Source organism: Eleginops maclovinus, chromosome 1, assembly GCF_036324505.1.
Source record: "Eleginops maclovinus isolate JMC-PN-2008 ecotype Puerto Natales chromosome 1, JC_Emac_rtc_rv5, whole genome shotgun sequence".
Lineage (NCBI taxonomy): Eukaryota > Metazoa > Chordata > Actinopteri > Perciformes > Eleginopidae > Eleginops > Eleginops maclovinus.
Genome location: NC_086349.1, coordinates 18,223,723 through 18,236,645, shown reverse-complemented (window position 1 = coordinate 18,236,645; position 12,923 = coordinate 18,223,723). Strand labels below are relative to the sequence as shown.

The window sequence follows — 12,923 nt, the reverse complement described above, 5'->3', positions numbered from 1 at the left end:
AGGTATTTTAGCATAACTACCTGAGGCCCATGCTGCACTCTAATAATTTAGTCTTTCTTTAAAAGGTCCACACTGGGCTGGCTGATATAATGGTTATATATCACTGAGTGTTGTTAGCAACCGTTATGATGCACCCTCAGGCCCTGCTGTAATAATACAACTGAAGGACAAGGAATGAATCCTGGTGACAGTTTATTATGTATACTGTGAGCACACTGGACCCTGACATCTCCGAGATCCACACCCACACACACACACACACACACACACACACACACACACACACACACACACACACACACACACTTCTGGTACTTGAAAGTTCAACCACACCAAATTCCAGAGGGATGTTTACACACAAACCATATAATCAGCTTAAAAAGTGAGATTCCTATTGTAATAAATCAAACTATGAAGCAAAATTATATAATTTGAAATTAGCTTGACGGTCAGCAGTAAAAGGCTACTTACACAATAATGCAACAGTTATAATAATTCAATATTTAATACAAAATATAATCAAACCCTTGCGTGACCGGTCTCTGCAATTTGAGTATTACATAATAGCCTTTTCTTCTTATTCTCTTCTTTTATTCATGTAAGATTTTGAATGTAGGATTTAAACTTGTAAGGGATTGCTTTTGCTTTGGTAAAGGATGTGAATACTGCTCCCATCGATATCCACCCACTAAAGTTTCTGCCTTTAACCTTAAGACATTATGGAGAAAGGAATCCATGGACATTAATCAAACAACCACTGATTTAATATAATTAACAACAAATAAGAAACAATGTCCAAACCCGGGCACATAAATTGTATGTGCCTTGCTCGATACCTCTAGTGGACCATTGTGTTTTCTCTTCCATCTCTGCTGGCGTGCGGTGACTCCCTGTCTACTGCTCACTGCTCTTCAGTGGCATGCCTTTCTACATTAGAGCCCTCACATTGGGTGTGCAGTCTAAACAGAGCCTCGTGCCACCAGCCTCCAGAGACAGCAAGGCAGCCCTGTTAGCTGTGCACCTCCTGTTCCTTTTAAGTTGGCACACATTGCACACATTTTCAGACCCTGAAAATGTGTGCATCCATGTGCAGAGCGTGAATATGAAGCTGTTGTTTTGTTAGCCATGCTAGTGGTGTAGCTTTCGGCAGTGGTGCCCAATTTATATCCTCAGAAAGCAGAGCCCCCCCCCCCACTAATTTTTTCATATTTTATGACACCATCACCCTTTGTAAATCACTGCGTGCTCTTTCAAATGCATTTCGATGTCTGTGGATCTTTTTTAAAGTGCTAACTGCTTTTTCCTCTCAAAGAATTTCTGACCTTTACCTTTTCCTGATATCGTTTCACTTTGCTTGGCGTCATGCTGTCTTTAGCTAGCGTCTCACCACAGTGACACATCCTGTCCAAGACACCTTCCTATCCTTCAATAACACCAACGTTAAGGTCACTCTTGAGATGTAGCCTTTACTTTTCTTTTTCTACTGATGAGTCATCAGCACTTTTTCCTCACACATTTTTTGTCATTCATTAAAAACAGGGATGCTCTGACTGCAGGAAGACGAGGATGAGCTGCTAACAAGATGGAGAAAATGACTCAGTGTTTGTATTAGAGGTCGTGGAGGGGTGCCAAAATAAGTAGCCTGCTATTTTGAGGGAAATATATATATATATTGAAATAATCTTATATACAGTAGCGGGCCGTGCATTTCACCCTTGGGTCTTCAGTAGCTTATGTCCTACCTGAACAAATCCACCTCTTAATACCATCATTATGACGTTATAGCTATAGAAGCCATTAATATTATACAGAAACGCAGTATAACAGGGCGTTGTATTACAGAGAGGTAACTAATGTAGCGAGAATGAATGCCATTACTAAAGCAAGAAACCCAGATAACACAATTCAACAAGTCTCCTTTCACTGCAGCCACAGCTGCACCGCACGCATCATCTCCAGCAGAAGCATCAATATTTACTTCATAAAATGACAAGAAAATATCAAACTTTTTTTTTTAAAGTCGCTAGCCTGTACTCACCAAAACGTTTGATTATGCGCACACCAAATCCATCCTCATTTCTTTCCTCAAGAAGAGTTCAATTACTCTGTTGTACAGATTATCTGAGTTTTCAGTTCCAATAATAAGTCCTGTTCTCTCCCCATGGGGTCTAATGCTAAGAGTCCAGTCTGTCCAGTTGTATTCCTAGTTAAACACATTGTTGATCTCCGTTTCCCTGCACATTTGTCCGGTAAGCTGTAGAGCCACTCGGGTTTCCCCGAAAAGTTTTCAAAAGCACTGTTGGTTGTAACCCTTCTCCGGCTACGCCAGGCTTACTAGCTTCCTCAAATCACTTTCTCCTCTGCTGTCATCCATTGTGGGTTAAAAAAACATCTTTAAAATCTACATGGAAATAGTTTATCTTGTGCAGGTTACTAACGGCCCGTCCACACGGTTCCGTTGCGTTAACGCTTGACGCACCTTCCCATTCACTTTGAATGGGGTGATGTCAAGCGTTGCCAAAATTCATTGTGGTTCCGTTGCTTCGCTTTGCGTTGCTCGCGGTGAAAGTTGAGTAAAGTTCAACTTTCCAAGTGTCAACGGAAGAGCCAGCCAATCAAATCCCGCATATGGAAATATGCCAGAACAAGCTCTAGCCAATCAAACCGCTTGTATGTGTGTCCAGGGCGAGAGATTAATGTCATTGGTTGTTGTGGTTGTTGGTCGGTTAACCCCTAGCGCCAGACACGCCCACCGGCAAGCGTCAACGCAACGGAACCGTGTGTATTCTGCGTAAGGCTGTTACAGATGCGGTGTGCCAGCAGCTCGCTACATACGACAGTGCTAGCTACCGCTAACAATCCAATCAAAGGACGTGAAAATGCCAACGTCATCATAGGCCTGTAGGTGGCACTCAGAAGGCCCTGGTGTCGCCAACTCAAAATCTGATTGGCCAATGCAACAGTTTCATTGCCACTTGTTTTAAGCAACAAGGCCCGCACTGTTGATTCTGAAGGCCCTGAGGCAGATTTATTTAATCCGCAACACATCCTGACTGAAATATGATTGGATAAAAGCTCCAACATTAGCAACCATTACTAGACGCAGCGCAGCGGAGCGCAACACAGAGGCTATGTCTCGAACCGGACACTTCAGACAGTGCACTGAGGTTCAGGGTCCTGCGTTGCAGAGCACTGACATCTGTGGTGCGCACCTTCGCTGATAAGTGTTCGATTCGGGACAGCACTTAACGTTAAGCACCTGGCGGAAGTGACGAACGCAAATCTGCTTGCGACTCTAAACCCACGAAACATTAGCAAAAATAAACTACATTTGTAAACAAACCTACATGAGCAAAAATTAAAAATGAGTGTGGTTTTGGTGATTTTTCTCTCCTTGGTCTACCCCTTTCTCCACCCCATGTGGAAACTTCACCGTCTCCGCAATCGTGGGAGGATACTGCGTTTACTTGCTGAACGCGAGCTGGTATGCAAATTTGACATTTTGAGGGGAGGGAGGGGGAATGTGCGTAAACATTTAGCATACACGCATGAAAGCAGCCAAGATCCCGAAATGGCTCCTCCTCTTCCGCTACGTAGCCAAGATGGCGCCCGTGAGGTGCGCGAAGTGTCCATCGTTTCATACTCAATTTTTTTCCATCAGAGGGGCACCATCCGGGTACTTTTAGTGCGCTGAACTCTGCCGATTTTGCCAGTGTGAACGCCCTAAGCCCCCAAAGTCAGCGTCCGAAGGGCAGAAGTGTGCGAATCAAGACAGGGCCAGAGAAAATCTTTGACATAAAGAGAATAGACTATTGCAAATCATTTAATTGAATACATGTTAGTAAAAACAAATATTCAAACGTTATTATATGTTATTCACTGAATAACGTTATAATAAAATGTTATTCAGTGATACTGCTGGCGAACTGACGGTTCATCACTGCCTGTATGCAGCCTTTACCAGAAAGTGTGTTTTGTGCTTTTAGATGAATACATGTGTAAATCTTATTTTGACAATATCATAGCAGACAAATCTTGGCACATCTTTGTGATCTTTGCACCAAGGGGACTAACCAATTGTTGGAACCATTGTGTGTAGGGATGGCGTTGTCTGACGGTCTACACATTTGGTTGAGACTAAGTCATCTTGACAATCATTGGATGGATTGCCATGAATGAATGTACAGACATTCATGGCTTGAAACTACTTTGGAGATCACAAGAATTCCCCTCTTGTCCCATCATAAGGTAAAAATTCTTTCCATAAATAACAACCAAAGACCTGAGAAACGTACCCACTAGCTACAGTTTGAACTGTACCATGGATTTAGTACTAATTAGCAAATAGTACATGCTGCTTACATTTTAAACTAAGATGGTGAGGATTACCATTATACCTTCAGCATGTTAAAATTACCATTGAGAGTATGTAAGCATGCTGACATTAGCATTTAGCTCATTTAGCATTTATCACTGCATTAGAAAAGCCTCACAGAGCTTTTCTTAGTTTTCTGGTTGCTAACCTTTTTTCCTGAAAATGCATCTTTTATGTGTTACAAGGGGATTCTCCCTGACAAGTAGATCCGCAGGATTAGTCTTAAGTGCAATATACTTTATAAGGTGCAATGTGGTTTCAGAGCTGGGGTGGGGAAAGTGTTGTGAAGGCTATAAAACAGAGAGCAAAGCACAGATCTCAGGTCTGAGAGGAACTGCAACAATGTACCTCCGTTTGAATTAGCAGACACTCTCGAAGGCAGCCATTAAAAAACTGCACTTTACTAATTTAGCAGGATTTGAGGAAATGTGAGATGAGAGGAATGTGCCTCGTAAAAACAGATCATATTTTTAAAAAAGGCACATTTCTTATTGATCTTTACAGATGTTTCAAGCTCAAATAAGGTTTTCTAACATGGAAAAAAACTGATGATATTTAGAAGTCTGCTATGGCTTAGTGACTTTGTAATCCAACCATCATGTTGCTTGCAACAACCACAATTAACCCTGTTATAACGCCTTTCAGCCCAAATCGTTTGCTGCTGAAGCAACGGGGGCATTTTTCCTTTTAGGAGGGATGAGTGAGAGGCCATTCAGCAGCCAGTAGAGAGCTCCTCATGCTTCTGCACACATCCGCGTAAGAGGATCGGACGTAATGGGGTTTCCTCTTCTGTGGCTCCTTCTGCTCGCCAGATAAACTGCAGAAAACTTTGGACAAAGTCTAAGAGTGCGATTGTTGTCACACTTTACAGCCATTGCCGACAATACTTTCTAAAGGAACGCGGGTGTGACCTCAATCTGAGCAGAGATAAGCTTTTAAGCAGGTGCCTTCTTCTCCCGCCTTGCATGAAGTGGCAGAACATGGGGGTGATAGTCAGACTGGGAGAGTCAAGCTGCAATCGTCAAGCAGACTGCCAAACCATGAAGGATGGGACTTCATTAAAGATACAGAAACAGTATTTGCCAGCTATAAGCACAATCATAACACAGAAACAAACTATGTCTGAATACAAATGACAAATGGAACAAGTGAACCAGCTGTATTTTCATTGACAAACATTTATTCATATAGCATGCCATTATGTTGCTGAATAATAAAGTACACCATCCCCCAAGGCCTTTGGGAATAACCAAGACCTTAATATCAGGCATGCACGGTTTCATTTATTCTCCTTGTGGCAGGCTGCTGACCTAATGACCTCATGTCAGGTGCAATGACAACTTGTTTGACACAGGGATATTTTATTCATTCTATTAATATTGCATTAGCTCCTAGTCCCTAGTGTTTTCGTGTGTGAATACATACCTGCTCCACCGAACATGAGAGCAACAGCACTAACAAACAACACTATGTCTGCTGCAAAAGGTCAAAAGCATGAGAATTAAAAATAATTAAATGAGCTCACAGGCAATCCTCTTCCGTTATCAGTTTAGTTATTGCCTTTGCAGGTTGGAATTGTCCTCGAGTATAGTTTGCGCTTCGGAAAATAATTAACAGACAAGGAGTTGTATTTGCAAACATCCCAATTCAATTTACCAAAACAATGGCATTTTTTGCTGAGATATTTCCAATTCCAACATCAGATCTATGCATGTAATCGGTTAGACCTGGCATCCAGACTCCTAGCACTGCTGGCAGTTTTTCCAAACAGATCACCTCAGTTAAATGCATGTATCTGCATCCTAGTATTACTACCATGTTCATACCAAAAAGCTGCTTCTTGTTTTTAATTGATCTCGCTTTGTTCTCTTCTCACACAGTTCAATCTGTTAGAACTCAGACCTGCAAGATAGCAAGACTCACCGGCCTGCAAGCCAATTTAAAAGACCAGGCGGGATTGACCTCTCCTTAAGTACGTATTGATTGTTTGCATCCTTGTTTCTATAACTGCATGCCTAAAGACCACAAACAGCAGGACAAGGTTCATGCTTTCTGGATGTCCATTAGTGCAAGGATAGAGATAGTGAAAAAAAGAGAGTTAAGTAATCAATAACACCGCTGCACGTTTCTCAACTTGAGGAATGCTTATGTGAGTTTGATGGCCCTGCTAACACCCTCATGTTATGCTTGGTAACCCTGTCCACATTATTACCCGTTTTTTGCCACAGCATGCGAGTACATTTCATTGTGCCGATTCTGGGCTGAGCGGGCTATAAGTCAGCATCTCATCAAATGGCTGGAATAAAAACCAGCAGGGCTCTCGGGCCCAAGGACCAGAGATGAAAATCACTGGACTGAAGATTATGCATTTAGTATATCCATGGGACAAATAGAAAGAAACACTTTTAAAGTTCCCAAAAAACCCTCCCTCCTAAAGTTTATTCTATTATCATTTATATTATATCATAATACTTTCACTAGGCAGTATAATTATTTAAAATGTTATGCAAACATGTTTTGTTTTTGTGTTCTTCATGGAAACAATGACAAAAAAGAAAACGGCAGGGTGCTGCCGTGTTCCCTTGTCTTCTTTTATTCTAAAAGGAGGTGGCAATGTTTCAAACACAAATTGTCTCCCTCGGGGCCTCAGGGGCTGTACTTTTTGATGTAATGCTGATGTGATTTTCACATCGGTACGATGTTATTCTTAGTACTTGTGTCTTTACAGCTCATCTATAAATTCAGCCATCTTCACAACCTCTTACCTGATGTCATGTCCATGTAGAATAAAAGAACATTGGGAACAGGATCGCTATATACGCACATTTTTGTCTTGACAAGTTGGAGCTATTTGTTACCAAGCTGCTGTAAATACATTTTTATATGTACATGTGTCTTCTACTTGAAAAAAATCAATTGAATTGTAGTTTGTCTCCTGAGCTTTTGGCCGAAATCAAACTTAAATAGAAACCATTCAGAAAGTCAGACAGATAGACTCACATGACTCATTCTAATTTAGTAATTCCCTTGTTTTTTTGTCCAAGAATTATTAACATTGTGCACATTCAGCATGTTTTCTCTTAGTAGGTAAATCCCGCTGAGACTTTTTCAACCTTTTTTTTCTTGTATGCTATATGATATATGGTCCATTTTTGTTCGACTTTCAGACTACCTGACTTTACTCTTAGCTACAACAGGAGTCTCATTCTTTGCTGTAACATAAATGAGAGTTATCTAACTAGCTGCTCCCATCCACAAATAGCATCTTTACAATCACACAAAATATAATGAGGCAAATGTATATTATACATAAAATGGCTCTTACAGTACTGAACCATGAATTGGACAGAAATGTCAAGATAGATGAGGAGTGGAATCACTTTGTTTTCCATTTTTCATATACTTGTAAAGTTATAATGCACTGAGTGGGGTCTCTGTGTCACACTCTGAAGGAATAAAAGCCAATTAGCAAGCGATGGAAAAAATAAAAAGAGCCGGGTCACTGGTTTGGATCATGAAATATCCATGAGACAATTGTGTTTGCATTCCTTCAGAAATGGTAATTGAGCTCTTTGTATGCATGTATATATATAGATGTGTGTGTGTGTGTGTGTGTGTGTATCTTATCATATAGTGCATACGTGACGTACCAACAGTGTCCCATATGATGGGCTGAAAACAGTGCTAGAGATGTGACTAATTGACCTGCGCTACTTCATGCATCAATGTACAAATGGCAACAGTGTTTAGAAGTACAGATAATATGACATTTTGTGTCAGTTTGAGAGCTTGTCACATAAGTCACACACACAGCAGTCATATTCCTATTGCGTCTGTCTATACAACAGTCTGTGAAATAGATCACACTGCAAGGCTTCAATCTCCTTCAAATCAATCACGGTGGTGATTCTGTAAAAAAAAACAAGATAAAAAGCCGACCAGAGCCTGTCAGGGCTATGAGAGGAGAGGACGTCAATGCCTCACTTAGACAGCTAGTCTGAAGGGGCTGCTTCCCCAGACACAGGGACAAGACGGAGTTCACCTGCATTCAATACAAAGTTTTGCCCCGTTTTTGAAAAAAGAGATGGACAGAGAATTGCAAGCTGAACTCCCTGATGTAAATGTCATCTGGATAAAATCAATTTCAGGATTCATTCACGAAGCCAGGCCTTACAAATGGACGTAGTTGTCGGGTCTTTTCACCTACAGTGTTGTCCTCCCTGAGAATGACTGGGTGCTCATGAGTTACACAGAAGGGATTGGACAATTTCTCAAAAGGTGCACACCATCATTGCTCCTGGTAACAATTCAAAAGTTTGGCTGATTGATTTTTTTTCCCTCCTGTGGCATTGTTGCTTCTCATTTCCAACACAGCATGAAAGGCAGTGAAATAAAAACATCTTAGCAGCAAATCGGCCTCACCATGGCAACAGTATTGATCAACCCTCCTAGGTCCTCAGGAAAATCTTTCCCTCATGTCAATTTCCCAGCATTAACAGTTCAGCAGCTACTCATGTCTTGAATAGACAGCCATGGTGTTTTGCGCATAGCAATACAAATCTACAATCAAAATTAAGCTGCACTGATCATTCATTTATCACAGAGGGGAGACATAACATCACCTGATGATATTCACTGAGAACAAAGGGTGAAAGAGGCTAGGAAAAAAGCTCACTGAGAGCCCATTGACCAAAAACTTAATGTGTAAAGATTTTACTTCAAAGTCCATTAGACTGCTTAGTTGTGGACCACATCCCATAATCGAATGTAACTCAAATTGACAAGGACAAGAAACACTTTTTCTTCAGAAGAAAATAGGATTTGCTTCAATGCCTTCATTAATCATAACTGAACAGGTGTTATTATCAAGCTTTTCATTCTTTTGGCTGGAATCACTCGATGCTTGATGGATCGCACTTATAAACAATCTCTGAAATTTGTAAAGGCTGCTACACACTAATCAAATGCAGTAAAACTAATGAGCGTAAATGTGCGGGGAGCTCTCATTTCTGCTAAGTATTGATTATACACTACCATGTGGTCTCACATTTATTTCATCATCGTTTATTATCAGTTCTATCATCACCGCTGGTTTAGAGAAAATAAGTGTGCTGAAGGGCAAACGGCTTCCACTGGTTTTATCGTGTGTGCAGATTTGACTGTGGTGATTAAATTCACCTCTCGGGCAATGTTGAAAGCGACATGAGATGAAATACAGAGTGTCTGACATAACTTCATGACAACTGCTCTTCAATCAAGATTCCTCACGCTTGAGCTACAGGTCCACATTGTTCATGGACTACACCTATACTCCCACCTCTTTACATTTACAGACATGCTGGTACAACTGACATGAAAAGAAAACCGGAATTTCCCAAATGCATACATGTTGCATTGCTTGGATGCAAAAAAAGCAAGTATTGCAAACTTCCCACTCTGCGAAGATAATAACTGTATTGAGGGTGCTTCAAAGCATCGCTGGAGAGTTTACCAACTTGGATAATAAAAAATGAATTTGTTATAACTATATAGGAACCAAAAGCTGAATGTTGCGGTTGGGTCTATCAGTCTAATTGTCCAGTCTATGGAGCCAGAAAACCCCAGGGGACGACTGCTATTAAAAAACACAAACGTGTTGCACGTGTAAGTGGTTATGTGTGTGTGTGTGTGTGTGTGTGTGTGTGTGTGTGTGTGTGTGTGTGTGTGTGTGTGTGTGTGTGTTTTTGTGTGGAAAAAAAGGAAGAGGAGGGCTAAAAGGATATTGAGTACTTTGATTGTCTTGCAGTTGCAGTTAACCAGCTACTTAAAGCCATGCCGCATGTTTTGTCTAATTGAACTGAAACAAAACACAAGATGACAAAACTATGAGATACAATCTGCAACACCAAATCATTAGCACTCACTCTGCAACTCTGATGATCCTTACTGCTGTCCTCTCTCAAGAAAAACTGCATAAAAGTCTTCACATTTGCATAAGCATCCACATGGTAGTTCATGTAATTAGACATTTTGCTATGGAGATGTGTTTTAAATAATTCATCCGCTGTATTGGTGCCCTGCTGGGTTTCCTTCTCCACTGCAGCACCAGCAGTGGGCAAACACAATCAGTCGACTCTCAGCCAACAGGAATCCAGATATGTTTCACCCCAGCTAACACATTCTGAAATTAGTTGTGCAAATTAATTTCATTAACTCGCAGCCATCAAGCTCATTAGGACGCACAGAGTTTGAAACTCGTTGCAAAGAAGGTGCTTCCTGTAGATAAAAGCAAGCCACCGTAAATCAAGGCGTTTAGGTTAAAAACAATTCATAAAAATGCCTGCAGTCAGTCTGCACAAGAGGCTCATATAATCATGTGCAATCACATGAAGCGGGCCTGTTATTCTCAGGAGGGGGTTGTTGAGTTTGGGTGTGATTGTGTCAGGCTGTCAGTGCCCACTCATCCAGACTCTGGAGTGAGACTGGAACAGACGGGAGCTGTTCTTTCACCACCACCGGGGACAGGCAACAGCACACTCAGCTGTCTCATCCACAAAGTGGTGGATGAGAAAACCACCAAACTCACTTCGCCTTACCTTTGATACAGTATTTTAAGATGGAGAAGTCTAGATGAATTTCTCATAACATACCACACATTTTAATTGGAGAAAATGTATGTGATATTTCCTTAAAACCAGTACAATTTTGTTAATAACAGTTACTTTGTAAGATAAGGTTTTTGTGGTTACTAGCCTACTCAGTGTTCTCATCTGCTTCCCATTACTGAGTGGGTTGCAATGAGGCAATGAACACTCCTCCCTTAAAAAAACGTTTATTAGCAGATGTTTGGACACACTGTAGCTGCATCAGTGAAAACACTATTTTAAAACCCACAAAACTATCGCTCACGCTCAAAGACTTGCCTGAAAGAGGCGTAGGATGTTGGCAACCATAATCGATACTGAGCTCGCCGAGGCTCCGATGACTCCCACCACTTTTTCAGGCTTGACAAACACCGGTGGCTCCCCGTTAGTGCATCTCACGTCGGAGGTGTCCTTCGTGATCAGGGCTTGAACGAAAGTTAAAGATTGCTCCAGTGCGTAGGTATCCCTCGAACACGTCTCCAGCACCCGGGCACCTAAGGTGATGTTGGGTAGGAGTATTTCGTCCTGGTTAATTTGGTCCAAAGCGTACATCATGGCCTCAAGCCGCTGGATCCCGTTCTCCTTTTTGAGGTCCCCGCACGGCATGCCATCAGCCCCTCTGGCGTGCACCGGGAAGAGTCCACCGAGGGTCAGGTGCCCCTCAGTCCGTATTGAATGGGGCGCATAAGTCTCCTGAGGCAGCGCGAAATCGACCACAGTCCTCATGAGCAAAAACGCTCTCCATATAGTGCTCACGCACAAGCCAGGTCCAGCCATGATGAACTTTTAGGAAATATGGAGTCGGCAATGCGCGGAAGGTAGAACCACAGAGGTAAAGAAGTTTGTTAAAACGAACCCATTCTTTTCAGCAAGGAGAAGATTCAACAAGCTGGGCAGAAGAACCGAGACGCAGTGGATGGCTCAGACAAACTGCGCCCATCGTGTCGCTGCCAGGAGTGAGCGGTGCAGCTTGTTGAACAGTGAAGCTCCTGACGGCAATACAGTTCACTCGGAAAGACACGCTACATCCAATCGTCAGAAAACATCAGTAACAGAAGATGACCACCTGCCGCTGATGAACTGCCCTAATTTTGTCAATTAATGCTGATTTCAAAGCTCGAAACGCGATGAAGCTGCTGCTGAGAATCGTCACTACCTGAAGCAGTTATTGAACGTGATTAGAAATATAGTGTATTTCAAGGAATTATCTTTCAGAATCAATACTTAGATGTTAGGACCGGCAGAAGTGGGTGACATTCTTCGTGCTCAGACCAACTCCACGAGAGCGCAGGGATGGCTCGCTCGGCTGTGGTGCCTGTTTTCCCCGGGGCTGCATATCATCTCCACAGTCTCCAAATAAGAAAGAAAAAAACGAGCTCAAATGAGCGTCGCACTAAGAGAAAAAATCCAGCTAATTAAAATCCTGACTCTTTCTCGCTCTCCGCAACCGCTTGCGTTTATACGAAATGAATGAGTCACACCGAAGGATTCACTGTGTGCTCCGAGTTTTCAGCCCCCATTCCCTGCGAGACGTCATTCAGCTGGCTAGAAAAAAAAGACAGTAGCTTCACTTCGTGGCAAGGTTTTCAGGAAGTTGTCTTCAGACAGCTCAAGGAGAAGGTAAACAAGGCGAACAAATGCACTTATAGACTTGAAGACAATTGTTCCTCTGAGTGCATCTCAGTGCGCATGAATTCTACTTCCCCTCCCTCCGTTATCCCCTCTCAAACACACAGAAAAACACATGCACAAGTCGAAGAGTGTTTTTTCCTCTTTGCTTTTGATGCGAGCTGTGGCAAGGATGAAACAGAGATGTGTGGCATTAAGAAAACAAAGCAGAGCTGCAGGTATCTGGAGGGCTCACCCGCCTACTAAGAAGTGTCTTTCCTGAAATAGTTTTGGATTCATTACTGATGCACCTTTAA

General features: G+C 42.0%; 1 protein-coding gene across 2 annotated transcripts in view; it reads right to left on the bottom strand.

Annotated features, from left to right (window-relative positions):
• LOC134870138 (metabotropic glutamate receptor 7-like) overlaps positions 1–12,923 on the bottom strand; it is a 94,864-nt gene that overhangs the window by 50,668 nt on the left and 31,273 nt on the right. Inside the window, exon 1 of one of the 2 annotated variants that reach the window (XM_063892183.1) lies at positions 11,278–12,607. The exons of the other annotated variant lie outside the window; for it this stretch is intronic. Coding sequence (XP_063748253.1) covers positions 11,278–11,775 — 498 coding nt within the window. The 5' untranslated portion in view covers positions 11,776–12,607. Of the gene's footprint in view, positions 1–11,277; positions 12,608–12,923 lie in introns of those variants that run through there. 2 annotated transcript variants of the gene reach the window in all.